This window comes from Propithecus coquereli, unplaced genomic scaffold (assembly GCF_000956105.1).
Source record: "Propithecus coquereli isolate 6110/MARCELLA unplaced genomic scaffold, Pcoq_1.0 Scaffold137, whole genome shotgun sequence".
NCBI lineage: Eukaryota > Metazoa > Chordata > Mammalia > Primates > Indriidae > Propithecus > Propithecus coquereli.
In genome coordinates, this window is record NW_012137969.1 from 2,179,981 (window position 1) to 2,196,869 (window position 16,889).

The 16,889-nt window shown below is 40.9% G+C and overlaps 1 protein-coding gene across 1 annotated transcript in view; it reads left to right on the forward strand.

Moving 5' to 3' along the window:
- Window positions 1-16,889, forward strand: part of BAIAP2L1 (BAI1-associated protein 2-like 1) — an 87,430-nt gene that overhangs the window by 47,799 nt on the left and 22,742 nt on the right. The window contains exons 4-7 of the mRNA XM_012639023.1: window positions 12,461-12,522; window positions 12,625-12,696; window positions 14,098-14,235; window positions 15,216-15,368. Of these exons, the coding sequence (XP_012494477.1) occupies window positions 12,461-12,522; window positions 12,625-12,696; window positions 14,098-14,235; window positions 15,216-15,368 (425 nt within the window). The remainder of the gene's footprint in view (window positions 1-12,460; window positions 12,523-12,624; window positions 12,697-14,097; window positions 14,236-15,215; window positions 15,369-16,889) is intronic.

Consider the following 16,889-nt stretch of genomic DNA (forward strand, 5'->3'; position numbering starts at 1 on the left):
GTGCTCACACTCCCAGTGCAGCCAGGGTCTGTGCTGGGACAACAGGAGCCTCTATCTAAAAACAGTTGTTTCTATGAAGGTTGAGATTCAAGTTCAACAAAAGTCATTTTTCCTGTAGGAATTTCTGCAATAAATATGTGTGTTGCAATAAAATCAAATATTGCAAATGCCAGCTTTTGATTGAGTCAAGCTTTTTCTAGAGTTTTCTTTTCTTGCCATCACTGTACTTCATTTTTTTTTCGTGACACCCTTTCATTCATTCATTCAGTATATTACTTATGTGTAAGACTTTTGTGCCAGGCAGGCCCTGGGGGCACACAGGTAACAGAATCAGGATCAAGTCCTGTCCACTTGTAAAACTTCAGAACTCTCAGACACTGCCTATGTTTTCCTCTGAGCAGGGCACTGGTTCCTAATTACTGCTACTTCCAGACAGCCGCTGTTGCTGTTTTGTTTTTTAATTAATAGCCTATATTTTAGAGCAGTTTTAAGGTTTACAGAAAAATGAGCAGATCTTACACAGAGTTCCCATATACTCCTCTCTCGCCCACTCAGTTTCCCCTATTTTTAACATCTTACGTTAGCGTGGTACATTTGTTACAAATGACGAACCAATATCGATACATTATTATTAACTGAAGTCCATAGTTTACACTCCAGTTCACTCTTTGTGGTGTTCTGTGAGTTTTGACAAATGTATGATGATGCGTATCTACCACTACCACCTCCCCAAAACCGCTGGCAGACACTGGTGTTTTTACTGTCTCTGTAGTCTTGCCTTTTCCAGAATGTCAGATGTAGCCTTTTCAGACAGGCTTCTTTCACTAAGCAACAAGCATTTAGGTTTCCTCCATGTCTTTTTGTGGCTTAATAGCTCTTTCTTTAATTATTTTTGCAAATATTACATTGTATGGATGCGCCGCAGTTTGTTTACTTGTTCACTTTTTGAAGGATGTCCTGGTTGCTTTCAGGTTTGGGCAGTATAGATAAAGCTACTATAAACGTTCACTTGCAGGGCTTTTTGTGGACCTAAGATTTCAAGTCATTTGGGTAAATATCTAGAAGCAGAATTGCTAGATTGTGTGATAAGACTGTGTTAACCTTTGTAAGAAACTGCCAGACTCTCTTCCAAAGTGTACCATTTTGCATTCCTACCAGCAATGAATGAGTACTCCTGTTGTTCCACATCCTCCACCAGCATTTGGTGTTGTTGGTTTTTTTGATGCTAGCCATTCTGACAACTGTATAATAGTGTATCTCGTTTTAGTTTGCAATTCCCTAATGACATCTGATGTTGAGCATCTTTTCATATACTTATTTACAGTTCGTGTATCTTTTTTAATGAGGTGACTGATTGGATCTTTTGCCAGTATTTTAATTGAGTGGTTCGTTTCCTTATTGTGAAATTTTAAGAGTTCTTTGCATATTTTGGATTCAAGTCCTTTATCAGATATGCACGTTGCATTTTAATTCTCTTAATAGTGTCTTTTGCAGAGCAGAAGTTTTTAATTTTAAAAAAGTGCAACTTACCAATTTTTTTTTTCATGAATCATGCTTCTGGTGTTGTGTTTAAAAGTCATTGCCAAATCCAAGATCACACAGATTTTCTCCGTGTTATCTTCTAGAAGTTTTATATTTTTGCATCTTAGGTCTGTGTTCCATTGTGAGTTGATTTTTGTGAAAAATGTAAGGTTGGTGTCTAGATTTATTTTATTTTATTTTTTGCAAGTAGATGTCAGAATATTCACCATTTGTTAAAAAGAACTATCCTTGCTCCATTGAATTGACTTTACTCCTTTATCAAAGATCAGTTGATTATTGTAGTAGTCAGGGTTCTCCAGAGAAACAGAAGCAATAGGATATATAACAGGAGATATGTTCTGGGAATTGGCTCACATGATTATGCAGGCCACCTGCAAGCGAGAGAGCTCGGAAAGCTGATGGTGTTTCAGTCCAAGCTCAAAGGCCCGAGAACCAGGGGCACCAATGTCCAAGGGCAGGAGAATATGATGGGCATTTTCCTCATATAGGGCTCGTTAGATTTATTCCTACATACATCATTTTTCTTTTCATATAAATAGTATTGTGGTTTTTATTTCAAATTCCAGTTGCTCATTGCTATTATATAGGAAAGCGATTGACTTCTATATATTTACAGTCTTACTCTCATCATTTATTAGTTCTAGGAGTGTTTTTATTAATTCTTTGGGATTTTCTACATAAACAACCATGTCATCTCTAAACAACAATTTTTATTTCTTCCTTCCCAGTCTGTGTACCTTCTTTTTCCTTCACTAGTCTCATCGCACTAGTAAGGACTTCCAGTGTGATGTAGAATAGGAGTCATGAGAGGGAACATCCTTGCCTCATTCCCATTCTACCGGGAAAGCAAGTTTCCCCCTAGTTTCTCACCAGTAAGTATGATGTTAGCTGTAGGGTTTTTGTAGATATTCTTTATCAGGTTGAGGAAGTTCCCGCTATTCCTAGTTCCCTAAGAATTTTTATCATGAATGGGTATTGGATTTTGTCAAATTGCTTTATCTGCATCTATTAATATGACCATAAAATTTTTTTCTTTTTTAGCCTGTTGATGTAATGAATTATATTGTTTTTTTTAATGTTGAACCAGCCTTGCACACATGAAATAAAACCCACTTGGTCATGGTATTTGATTCTTTTAATACATTGTTGGATTCTATTTACTAACAGTTTGTTGAAGATTTTTGCATCTCTGTGAGAGATATTGGTCTGTAATTTTCCTTTCTTGTAATGTTTTTATCTGGCTTTGTTATTAGGGTAATGCTTCACGAATGAGTTAGGTGTTCCCTCTGCATCTCTCTTCTGGAAGAGATTGTAGAGAATTGATAACGCTTTCTTCCCTTAAATGTTTGCTAGAATTCACCAGTGAAACTATCTAGGCCTACTGCTTTCTATCTTGGAAGGTTATTAGTTGATTCAATTTCATTAATAGATATGGTCCTTTTCATATTACTCTCTTCTTGCACGAGTTTCGATAGATTGTGTCTTTCAAGGAAATGGTCCATTTCACCTAAGGTATCAAATTTGTAGTCATAGAGTTCTTAATTTTTTTATTATCTTTTCAATGTCTGTGGGTTCAGTAGTGATGGCCCCTCTTTCATTTCTGATGTTAGTCATCTGTGTTTTCCTTTTTTCTTGGTTAGCCTGGCTAAAGGCTTACCGATTTTTATGGAGCTTTTCAAAGAACTAACTAGCTTTTGGTTTCGTTGGCTTTTTCTCTATTGTTTTCTTGATTTCATTCAATGATTTCCGCTCTAAATTTTATTAGTTCTTTTCTGCTTGCTTTGGTTTATATTGCTCTTCTTTCTCTAATTTCCTAAGGAGGAAGCTTAGATTATTGAGTTTAGGTCTTCTTTTCTAAGATATGCATTCAGTGTTACAAATTTCCATTTAAGCACTGCTTTTGCTGCGTCTGAGTCTACTTTCAAGTAACGCTGTACTACTGCAAGTGCCTTATAGCAGAATTACCAATTCTTCCCTCTCATCTCTTTATACCATTGGTGTTATTCATTTACTTATCCATAAGCTGTAACCATGCAACATATTGTTGCTATTACTATTTTGAACAGTTGTCTATCATACCAGTTAAGAATAATGAAAATAAGAGGTTTTACTTTATTTATTCCTTCTTGAATGCTCTTCTTTTCTTTTTGTATAATAGATCCAAGGTTCTGACCTGTGATTTTTGTCTTGGAAAAACTACTTCTAACATTTTTTGCAAGTCAGACCTACTGGTAACAAATTCCTTCAGTTTTTGTTTGCCTGAGAACATCTTTATTTCTCTTTCACTTTGGAAGGATAATTTGGCTAGATAAAGAACTCTGGGTGAGTTTTTTCTTTCAACACTTAAATATTTTATTCCACTCTCTTCTTGCTGGCATGGTTTGTGAAGTCCGATGTAATTTTTATAATTGTTCCTCTGTAAGCGAGATATTTTTTCCTCTGGCTTCTTTCAAGATTTTCTTTTTGTCTTTGGTATTCCAGAGTTTGAATATGATATACTGAGGTATAGATTTTTTAGTATTTATCCTGTCTTGTGTTCTCTGAGCTTTCTGGATCTGTGGTTTAGTGTCTGTCATTAATTTTGGAAAATGCTCAGACATTATTACTTTAAATATTGTTTCTGTTCCTTTCTCTCTCCTCTCTCCCCTCAATCCCCTCAATCCCAAAGGTGTAATTACCCAATTACACCTTTTGTAACTGACCCACAGTTCTGGGATATTCTATTCCATTTTTTTTATTCTTTTTTTTCTCTTTGTATTTCAGTGTGGGAAGTTTATACTGACATATCTTCAGACTCGTTGATTCTTTCCTCGGTTGAGTCCTGTCTCCTGGTGAGCCCATCAGAAGCATTCTTCTTTTCTGTTACAGTGTTTTTGATTTCTAGCATTTCCATCTCTCTGCTTACATTACCCATCTTTCCTTGCACGTCATACATTTTTCCTATGAGAGCCCTTAGTATATTAATCATGATAGCTTTAAATTTTCAGTCTGATAATTCCAAAATCTCTACCATATCTGAGGCTGGTTCTGATGCTTTGTCTGTACAGATTGTGTTTTTCTTAGCATGCCTGTGATTTTTATCATTGTTAGAAGCTGGACATGATGTATTGGGTAATAGGAACTAAGGCGAATAGTGTGAGGATTATGTTTGTCTAGATCGGTGTTGGGATGCATTAACATTGGATGTAGCTGTAACCAAGTCAGAGACATCAGTTTTCCTTTGGTGTTCTTGTTTTTGTCTCCCTTGTCTTTGGGTTTCCCAAGAAAACTCTAATAAATGTAGCCTGTGTCTTCCAGCTCTGGGCTGTAATCCAGTTATTATCCAGGAGCCTTGTTGATGGTTGACTTGTTGGTAGAGTATTGGGAAGGGAAGCATCTTTCTATTATCTTACTTGTAAATCTGGTTTTTTGTCTTGTGTGGTTTTCTGGTAGGCAAGTGTACCTGGATATGACCTGCAGAAGAGTTTCTGAGTCTTTTTTTCCCCTGCCTTTATTTGAGACAAGAAAATTAGAGGGGGCTGGAGAAGGCTAATTGCCCTTTTCCAGGTCAGATAAGACTTTTTATTGAAGCAGTTTCCCTGAGGCCAGCCTTCCTTACAGGGAACGGGACTAGAACAGAACAAAGCTCTGGGCATTTTTCAAAATGGTCACCTGCACCAAACCCCCTCCACCCCCAATCCCCAGGGGATTTTCTCCCATCTTCACAGTGAGAACTTGGTGGGACTCCTAGAGATGAAACTCATGAAAGTGTGGGGACCCCCCCAAGACTGAGCCTCCTGGAGTTTTTAACTCTTAAGCTCCTCCACCCTGAGCCTGCAACATTTGGTTTGTTACCGTTTGAGAGTTTCTGCCAGTTAATGGCACCAGCATTGGCTTTTGTTCCCAGTAAACTATGATTCTTTGTGTCAGCCTGTCTGCCAAGTTTTCAGGGCCGATCTTTGCCCTATTAGCTTAATTCTCTGATGAATCTTGGAACAGCTGTTGTTTCTCATTTCAGCTCATCTCAGTTTGTGTAGCTTTCTTGTTGTAAGGGAGTGATGACCTCTAAGCACTTTACATGTTGGAACAGAAACTGGAAATATCCTTGCAGTTGGGTTTGTTTTTTTTTGTTTTGTTTTTTTTTAAGAGATGGGGTTTCTCTGTGTTGCCCAGGCTGGGCTCAAGCGATCCTCCTTCGTCAGCCACCTGAGTAGCTGGGACAAGCATATGCCACCACACCCAGCTTGGTTTTTAATTAACAGTGGCCAGATGTGTATATTCTATAGTGGATCGATCCTCATAGATACAGTTTAAGCTGTAGGAGAAATGAGTACTTAAAACTGAGGTGTATAGTCTGTTTGATATTGTAAAAGGCAATGAGGTTGAAGCAAGTGGAGTATACTCTGTAAGTCTGTTCTCTTAGGTAATAGCAGATTGACAGTTTTTCCTTTGGGGACCCTGGGAATGGGAGAAGAAAGGAGAGGAGGAGTATTGAGCTGACTATACAGATATATACGTATAGAGTACAAAAAGAGAAAGCAACATGGTGACTAGTCACAAGCTGGGCAACCCGATGTGTGCGTTTTATTTCCAGAAAACAAGTACTAATCCAGGAAATGGTTTGTTGAGGAATGTGTGAGCCCATTCTGTTCGTGTGTACCACACCTTATTGGATTAATTTGTTACTTGTGTCTGGGCTCACACACCTTAGCAGCCAGTATTTCTCTCCTGAGCACTGGAAAACAGTCCCCACACCCTAACCTATGAAGTAAGCTCTCCACACAGACGAGAATACCAAGGCTCTGTGAGACTATGCAGAAACGGGTTAAGGTGTACACAGGTACTAAGAAGCCTGTCTGGCACTGTTGCATCTTCTTGTAGATGCTTTGACCTTTGCCCAGTCTTCATGTCCCTTGCGTTCTCTGCAGAGGTTGATGGTCCAGAGCACCCCGCTCGTTTCCGAAGATGCTTCTAATCTTTTCTCTTTCTTAGTACCAGCCCTTCCATTTTCTTCCCAAGTTCCTCTTCCTGAAGATCTTGCATTCTGTGACTGAGCGATCAGCAGTAGCTTCTGACCTGTCAGTGTGAAAAACCAATGTCCATTGGATAACTAATTCTAGACTTATGTATAAAATTAAGTTTTATTTGTTCTGTGTCTAAAAGGGACCTTACTCGAAGAACAAAAAAATGTTTGGGGCCGGGCACGGTGGCTCACGCCTATAATCCGAGGCGGGCGGATTGTTTGAGCTCAGGAGTTCGAAACCAGCCTGAGCAAGAGCGAGACCCCGTCTCTACTAAAATTAGAAATAAATTAATTGGACAACTAAAAATATATAGAAAAAATTAGCCGGGCATGGTGGTGCATGCCTGTAGTCCCAGCTACTCGGGAGGCTGAGGCAGGAGGATCGCTTGAGCCCAGGAGTATGAGGTTGCTGTGAGCTAAGATGACACCATGGCACTCCAGCCCGGGCAACACAGTGAGACTCTGTCTCAAAAAAAAAAAAATATTTGGGTTTGTGGTTGCAACTTTGTTTGGCTTAGAGGACTCTTCACTTTCAGGTCTTTGACCATAGTTATTACTTTCTAAGATTGAGGTTGCCAGAGACCTAACTGTTAAATAAGTAGAGCATCAATATTATCTCTCCCATCAACACACCTCCTCATCTCTCCCTTACGTCCATCAACCAGCACTGGATTAACCTTCAGAGAGGAGGATGAAACCATTTTATTCTTCTCTAAAAATACAGAAGTAAATAAATTTAATACTGCAATAAAGACTTGGTGTGAGGGTCATGCCTGTATCAGAAATGCTAAGGAGAGTGAGTAGTTAGGGACACAAAAATCTTATTTTCAAATGCCAGATCTTCGTGATTGGATTCGGGTTATATATTCTTGGCTGGAATGCCATCCAAGTCATTTTGCGTCCACTAAGTATCAAATCTGTGCACACTGTGTTCACTTTCCTCTCATTCGTGACAGTAATTTTGGTTGTCCAGTGAAGGTGTTGTCTGATTTCTACACTGTATAGTGACTATTTTTTCTGTGCTGCTACAATAATAAGCAATCTATGGAGAAACAGGTTCAGACTATGCAACTATCTTGTTCCTCGTCAACATTTGTACCCTAGTTTGGTATCTCTTAACCGTTTTGGCCCAAACCAGGCTTCACTGTGATGATTTTCCATCTCTGACACTACCTCCTCATTTACTGATTGGTACTCAGCAAGAGTACCTCCCTGGTACTTCTAGCAAGAGCCCTCCCTGGATCCCACTTCTCACTCTCTTTTTTTTAATCAATTTTCTATGGACTCAGATTCCTAGACTTTTCAATGATTTACAGTCTATCACTGCCCTTAACATTTTGGTGCTCAAATCACCCCATATTTGGCCAGTACTGGCTCCTTCAAGCTGACTCTTGTGACATGCCCCTTCATAATTTATTTATTTACTCATTTTTTACCATAATGGTAGAATGATTACTCTCTCCATGTAAGACATTAATTAGAATGTAGTACTGTAGTTTGTTAAGTCAGAAGCTAGACTTCTGGAGAAATGTTCAATGAAATGCTCACCCTGTTGGGCGCAGTGTTTGCTGTGCACTGTCGGTAGTGACCAGAGGAGCACCTCACCTCTGACTGCACCCAGGGACTACAGGGGGGCTGCCATCGAGGTCTATTCTGAGATGCTGACAAGGCCTTTCAAGTCTGGTCAAGTTCACGGTTACTAATCTGCCTCCACACTAGTTCAGTGTGGGCGACTCTGGTCTTCAGAGTATATAGTTGTTTATTTAACATATCCTGTGTGTGTCATTTGCTTTTACTTTGGTTGTTTTCTCGTCATCACATCCGGTAGTTGGAAAATTGTCAGAATTCTATCCTTTTTGTCCAGTGGCATTTTTGGTTTTACTTTAATCTGTGCAGTGTACCTTTAGGCCAATAGAGGGTTGGTTTCTACACTATCATTTTATTGTCTGATTCCACTCGTCGTAACATGTAGGAAGTCATGTGTGACTCAGTCATTGCTCCATGTTCATGTATTCTGACCATCCATAACTAAATATAAATGGAAAGAATCTTTATGCCTCCGTATTCTGTGCTGTTCAAGTCCATCAGTGCTCTCCATCTGGTTCCTCTAAAATTTGTACTGTGAATTGATGAAGAATTACCTAGCTGAAAATATATTAATAGTAGTCCAATGACCACATTTCAAAGGAAAATTTTCTGTGTGTTTATGCCAGTAATATTCCTTAAATTTTATTATTTAACATTTTGGGGTTTTTTTCTTTCTTTTCTTTTCTTTTCTTTTTTTTTTTTTTTGAGACAGAGTCTGGCTCTGTTGCCCGGGCTAGAGTGCCATGGCATCAGCCTAACTCACAGCAACCTCAAACTCCTGGGCTTGAGCGATCCTCCTGCCTCAGCCTCCTGAGTAGCTGGGACTACAGGCATGTGCCACCATGCCTGGCTAATTTTTTCTATATATATATTTTTAGTTGTCCAGATAATTTCTTTCTATTTTTAGTAGAGACAGGGTCCTCTTGCTCAGGCTGGTCTCGAACTCCTGCCCTTGAGCAATCCACCTGCCTCGGCCTCCCAGAGTGCTAGGATTACAGGCGTGAGCCACCGCGCCTGGCCTGACATTTGTTTTAACTCCATACCACCTGTGGCTAAATGCATGTCTTGATACTGTATTGTGCAAAATGTTGGACATATTTGTTCATAATGCCTAAAATTAGATTGATACCACTATTAGCTATTTGGAGGGGGGTTCCAAAACCTGCTAGACAAACTCTAAAAGAGCTGTAATACTTAGCCATTATCTGTATGAATTTTGGGGAAAAGTTGATGATAGGCATTGTCTTTTACTTGAGTTCATGATTTTGAAATGTGTATATATTTAATCTAGATTATTTCAATATTGCCACTTAAGAATACAGTTTATTCAGACTGAGTTACATTAATGTAATTACTATGAGTTTCTTCCCAAAACAATGACTCAAAACCTAAGAGGGGGAAATAAGGAAACGATCAACTTAGTGCACACAGAGTGGCGTGGATTCCTGTTGGGGCACGTACTTAGTTCTGCTCCATTTGAATCTGGGCTGTACTTTCTTGACTCCACCCTCAAATGCTTTCAGGGATTTTTCCCCTTCTCAAATATAATTTATGAAAAAGGAGGTTATAGGACTAAGTAAACAAATGCCTGTAGCGTAACATTTTAAACATAAAGTCCTACTTGCTCTATTTAAGATTAAACTTCTGCAGATTGAACATAAAGGCTGTTTTCATCTTCTGTTTCAAGATACACTTTTGGCAGCTTGCATAATCCCAGCCAAGATGTCTTTTAATCCTTTTTATGACTGAGGACTCAGTGGCTGCTGCTGTGAGGCCGGCGTTTGAATTCCACGAACAGTGAGGGACAAGAATAACAAGGTCAGGTGTTCCCTTCTGCCCACAGCGTGAATGGGCTGTTTCACTGAGCCTCCCCACCACGCTGCAGGGAAACCACGGGCAGGAGCATGGAGCGTGTCGAGGAGTGTTGGGGGGCTGGGGCCGGCAAGGCCAGAGCACCAAGTTCAACGGCGTTGGCATCCACAAGAGTGTCCGCCCTAGCACACACTTCGGTTTTGGCAGCATCCTTCTCAGGGATCCACATTATGTAAGGTTGTAGAAATAAAGTTCATGAAAGAGAACAGTATGAGAAAAAATGTGAATGCCTTGCTTCTAGCCCAAATCACTGAATGATTTAAGCAAAATTATTTTTAGACATTTATTTTTTTTTAAGTAGATCTGCTTTGCCAGGAAGAAAGCGCTTGATTTTTGTAATAATTGAATTTTGTTTCGTTTTTGTTTACTTTTCATCTCCCATAAGGAATTGTTTATGGGTTTAAAATAGATGTGAAAGTAACTGATTATTTTATTTGAAATGATTAAATGGATATAAAATGATGTATTAATGTACTTATATTCTTGGTCATGTGAAGGCTTCTTTTGTGAAAAATTCTGGTTTTTTTGTTTCTTCACGTTGAGTTTTAAGAGATTGAAGTCAACATCATTAAGGATGTGGAATGGGAAGCTTGCCGACTTGGTGGGCGGAACCCTGAGTACTGCGGATGGGTTTGTTCTCCCTCTCTTGTGTTTATCCAGCAAGTTATTCCATTGGAGTGTCTCAGAATCACATGGTGTTCAGTGACTAGGCTATATGCCTGTCACCTCACAATGTATAACCCTACAAGGTTATACTTCTAGGAGATTCTCTGTCCCCACCACCTGCCATGGTTTAGGCAGCACAGTTTGCAGAGGGCTTTGAATGTTTTGCTCAGGAGCTGGTTTCTCTGGGACACCATGAGGGGTGCAGGGTGTGTGTGACATGTTACACTTGCATTTTGGAAAGATCCCTGGCACATGTGAAGAAGATGACCCAGAACAAGCTGGGAGTCAAAAGAGAGAATAAGGGCTTGAACCAGGTATTACGGTTGGGAGTAGAGAAAGAACCTCCTAAGAGGCCCATCTGTGAACATGGAGGCAGGATGTGAATGTTGGGTGTTGGAACAGATTGTTGGGTAAACATGTCTTTGTGGCTTCACATGTCATCCACCATGCCTTCCCTCCTGAACAGGGAAGGGATCACAGAGCTCAGGAAGGGCTGGCAGAGTTGTTGCCGGAGGAAGCAGGATAAGTAAGGGGTTCCACCCTCAAAGTGGCCCAAGTGCTGGCACCCTACACACAAGGGAATGAGTCTTTGCCGTTGAGTATGACATGTAGGCAAGAGGTCAACCCCTGGTGACTGGCTGCCTGGCAGCCAGGAGCTGGGATCAGAGAATACAGGGTAGTCAATGAGTTCACCTCTAGACATGTTGAATATGAGGTACCTAATGGGACATCCAGGTGGACGTGTTCAGGAGGGGCTTAAATTTCTGAGGCAGGATGAGGGGAATCCCAGGCTGGCAGTTTCGTAGTCAGATGTCTTAAAATGTTTCTAGAACAGGGCATGATAGAGTCATTTGTATAGAAGTCATAACCAAGGCCATCTCTAGTCTGTTTTATTTTTCTCTTTGCCCATATTCTACCACAGTCTTAAATTTAATTCTTCCTCCTTACAGCTTTTCAGTTCCCCACAAGAATTCCTTTTTATCTGTCCAGTGAACTATAGGATGATCCACGAGCACATTTTGTTGTTGTTTGATATGGTTGGCGGGGGTGGTCCAAATGATCCTATATGTTTTCTTATTTCTTAGATATTAGATCCTAAGATACCTATTTGGTTCCTGCAGGTAAGTTGGCAGAGACAGCACACTGCCACTAATTGCGAGAGAGATGTGCTTGTTGCACTCTGGTCTTACAGCTGCTTTCCAGAGTAAAGCTCCTCTGCCCTGGAACATTCTCTTCTGTCTTGTGACTATACTTGTTCACAGATTGGTGTAACCCCAGGAGACACGAAGCAGAACACTGTCACTGCTGCAGTTTCCTCTGGTGGTTACATTTTCCAAAACTATGCAAGAACTAATATGTGAAAAAAAAAAAATAGCCTTTATCTCTTGTGCCTGACAGATAATCAGATTACTTTGGGAATTAGATAAAAATAAATCATTTGTTCCTATAGTTAGCTACTATGATGACCAAGGTAATCTCTTGTGAGAGAATTTCAAAATTAAATCAGATACATAGAATTTGGCTTAGGGAACAAGTAAATATAGAAAGAACAATGTGCATTTGAAGACAAAGTTGGCGTTCTTTTGATTAACAATGTTGTAGAGCAGATTTGCTCTCAGCTGTGTGTCCCTCTGGAACCCACCATAGGGACCCAGTCGTCTCCCTGATGTGTCTTAGGCATGACACTTAAAGACCCTGAGAACAGCATGTGTTTCCCTGCACTGTTTCCCTTTCCCTGATACAAAACTATGCAATGGCTTTTCCCCCTAACATGTCTGGTTTTGTTCACAGGCCACGTTCTCATAGAGATTTCAAGTACCCACAAGAAACTCAATGAGAGTCTTGATGAAAATGTATGTTATTTGGTTTTATATTTACAAAATACATATTTTTCTTAATTTATTTTGCTTAAAGTCTCAAATTTGGAGTGAATGTTTATTTCCTTTTGCCAACAGTTCAAAAAATTCCATAAAGAGATTATACATGAGCTGGAGAAGAAGACAGAACTTGATGTGAAGTACATGAATGTAAGTACTTGGTTTTCCTCAACTCCCAGTGCTGGGGCCCTGATCATCGCTCAGGCCGGGGAGCACTTTTTCCCGCTGTTTGTTCAGCAGCAGCAAATAGGAGTGGAGCTTTGGCTTGGGGTCGATCCATACTTGGATGCATAAAACCCACAAGGTCCCTTTGGGCTGAGTGGGCTAGTTTTTGCTAACACTTGGGATCTTTATTAAAAAGCGTAGAAAAAATATTGCAAGAAATCACACTGCTTCCAGAACACCCAAATGTGATAGGACATCTGTGTCTGTGCTACTGCAGCTGTTGCTTCACAAATCAGCACTTCAGGATGTGAGTGGCGCGTGGGCGAACACCATCTGGGGCTCCCAGGTCCCTTCTACAGAGACCTCTCCTGCATCGTGTCTCTTGCCTGCCACCTGGTTTTGTCCATTCTAGCAGTTTTCTACAGCTCTCCTTCAGGCTGACCCTAGGGCCCCAGTACACAGGGCTCTTGCCATCTTCCCTTGCCTCTACAGAGTACATACTTTCTTCTCACCAAGACCTTCATATGGTAGTAAGTGGTGTGGGTTACCCTGAAATTATCCTGTGGTCCCAGGAGGCCTGCTGCCCGTGCATGCACACACACTCTGTGCACTCCTGGCAGGAGCCCACAGGCCCACCTACACCTGCTGAGATGTATTTAATGTCAGGTGCTTTACACATGTTATCTGATTTTTATCCCTATGGAAACCCCAAAACATAGATACCCATATTATCTTCACTTTACAGATTACAGGGAAAGCATGGATTAGAATTCCAATGCAGTCTTTTAGGCTCCAGATCCTGTGCTCTTAAACACTGCTATACACAGCACCTAAAACAGCTGTAAGTGATTGCACTGAATTCATTCTGTTTCTTGAGATTGTAAATCATAAAACAGCCAGGAACATGTGATTTAATATTATTTATTCACCAAAGCACTTACCACCCAGTATCCAAGAACCTTAGGAAAGAAAGAATAAGAGAAAGAGAAGACATTGTTGGCTTCAGAGAGCTGCCCTTCTGGTCAAGATCCCCTCATGTAAACAGGGAACTTTGGAACAGACAAAGCCAAGACATTAAAGTTGAATGCGGGGAGGCTGTGTGAACTGAGGGTGTGAAGGCCCCTAGCCAGTATGAAGACGGTGTAAACCAAGGGTGTGAGGTCCTGAACAGCATGAAAATGGTGTGAACCGAGGGTGTGAGGTGCTGGCCATTCTTAGGATGGTGTGAACTGAGGGTGTGTGAGGTCCTGGTCAGCTGAGGATGGTGTGAGGTGTGGCTTGAGGGTGCCAGGGCCCTGGTAAGCCACACACAGTGCAGGTGTGAGCAAAAGTGACTGTGTGACAGTTCATGTGGTGCCCTACAAAATAAGCACATTTAACTTACAGGCAACTCTAAAAAGATACCAAGCAGAACACAGGAATAAATTAGATTCTTTGGAGAAATCTCAAGCTGAGCTGAAGAAGATCCGAAGGAAAAGCCAAGGAGGACGAAATGCGCTAAAATACGAACACAAAGAAATCGAGGTGAACTTTTCAGCGATGTTTTTTCTGTCGTTGTTGGTAACGTATACAGTTTAAGAGGAGGCCTGCTTACCTCAGTCAGCCTGTACCTTATCTACTCGATGTTGTGCTACTGCTGAAGTTAAAAATAAGCATTTTGAAGTTGAGCTCATGGAGGTGCAGAGTAGAATGGTGGTTACCAGAGGCTGGGCAGGGGCTGGGGGTGAGGAGAGGTTGGTCAGTGGGTACAAACTGGTAGGTACAACTGGAAGGAATGAGTTCTAACGTTCGATAGCAGAGTTAGGGTGACTGCAGTGAACTATTTATTTCAAATAGCTAGAAAAGAGGTCTTGAAACGTTCCCAACACAAATAAATGAGGATACCTGAGGTGCTGGATATGCTAAGTACCCCAACTTGATCATTACACATTCTATGCATGTAACAAAATATGTGCAAATATTATATACCAATTTTTAAAAATAAGCATTTGACTTAGTAAGAGCTGCAGAGTTTTCCAGCGTTGTTAATTAGTGGCCTCCTAAAGATATTGGCCTTTTCTCCAGACTAAGGAAGAAGGTACTCTAATGACTGTCACTACTATCCCCATTGTACAGATGGGGAAAATGAGGCTTAGGCTAAGTCATGGTGGCATTTGGAACTGGGATTTGAACCTGGGACTTTCTGGTTCCAAAGCCCATGGTGCTTTCCAGTAGAACAGAGTCATGTCCCTGCAGTACAAAGTAATATTTTTTGCAGGTCGCCCGGTGGGAATGTAAAGCCTTTGGCACCGTCTCTGGTTCAGGGATCTTAATGAGAATGAAATCTACTCAGTCCAGGTTACAACTTCGTTTGTCTTTGTGTGTCTGCATTTACTTTTTACTCCATTATCAAAATAAACTAAGTGTAAAGATGGCAGAAGAGAAATGTCATGCTGTGCAGCTGTCTGATGCTCTGTGTCATACTTGCATAATTTTTATTTATTTGTTTGTTTATTTATTTTTAGTACGTAGAGACTGTTACTTCTCGCCAGAGTGAAATCCAGAAATTCATTGCAGATGGCTGCAAAGAAGCTCTACTGGAAGAGAAAAGGCGCTTCTGCTTCCTGGTTGACAAACACTGCAGCTTTGCAAATCACATCCATTATTATCACCTACAGGTGGGTGTGAGGGCAGATTGCGCTGAGTGTATTAATAACTTTATTTCCTACTGAAATGCCCTTGAGGTGCTTCACCTTCCATTTAGCCCAATAGAAAGCATCGGGCCTGTTTTGCCAATGAGAAAGTTCCCTAAGAAACAGGTTTTGGCCAACTTGAATTTATAAATGTATAGAAATGCAGATGAAATGGTCAGATGTCTGCTTATAATATTTAATTAATTTAGTAATACATCTGTATTTTAAATCCTTAATGAAATAATGCTAATAATTGAGAAGTGGTACCTTTTCCTGTCCTCACCTACAAGTTGACTTTCTCCTGCATCCTCAGCATCAATGTCTTTACCAGAGTCACGAGAGTCCCAGCGGGCCCCGGGTCCACCCTCTGCCCCTAGGGGTCTGAGATGCCTCCCTCTAGGATCCATGCACGGGGGTCACTGGCAGTTCTGCCCTAGGCCATGGCTCCTCCTTCTTCCCCAGGCCATTAGGACAGTGGGGTTTTGTCGTGTGTTCCCTCTCTTCAAGGTGTTTGCCCAAGATTTCCTCAACTGAATGCCCCATCCCCTCCTTCCAACATGTGCGTCTGTGAGGTTAGGCACCACACACACACACAAGAATCATTACACAAATTTCCTTTGCTCTTTTTTTAAAATTATGAATTCTGTTGGGCCTGTATCACCATCCAAAGCTAGCACTGGTTGAGGTCAAATATTTGTTGTTCATAATAAAGTAATTTAGAATGCTCCGTAATATGAGAAGCTTTGCAAGAGCTTGAATATAAGTCAACCTCTTTTTTCATGGGAAAAAAAACCTTGGCCTTGTGTGTATGCATGTTATTCATTCTATAAAGTTTTTACAACTTTAAGGATATTCTGCTACCTAACCTAAATACCTAGGTTCTAAAATTGTTACAGCAAAGGAAAGAATTGCTGTAGTAGATGATCACTCCTGTTGACAGTGCGTCTGTACTAGTTTCAGCAATGTCAAGTTAGCTTGTGAAACTTCTGTCCCATGGTGAGGGCATCCTGCTGCAGCAGGGGCATAGGCTGGTGAAGGACAGAGCGACCTTGAAACTCTCTTCCCATGGTAACACCCCACTATGTCACGAAGCAACCTGGCCTATTTTCAGAGAGCTCTAGTTGCTGGCAAAGTCTTTCTTAGACGTAACTTTGGGTCTCAGTTAGTCTTTGTAGAGTGACACAAACCAAATCTGCTTCTTTCTATACTGGAAGTTTCTTCAACTATCTGAAGAATGCTTTTATGACTTCCCTCATCCCAGCTAAAGCATCCCAGACCTTTCAGTGGCTCTTGGGTGAAGCAGGCTCAAGCAATTGGTCCACCATGTGGCACTGCCCCAGCGTGTCAGGGTGATAGTTGGGGACAGGGTGGTGTGGGGAGGGGCTTTGCCCTCCTCTAGGATTTACCTCAGCACCCAGCCACCCCCAATAAATACAGAGCCTGAGTAAAAACAATGTGATTGCCATGCAAATGGCTGCAAGATGGGCCTCCAACTTCTCTTTTCCA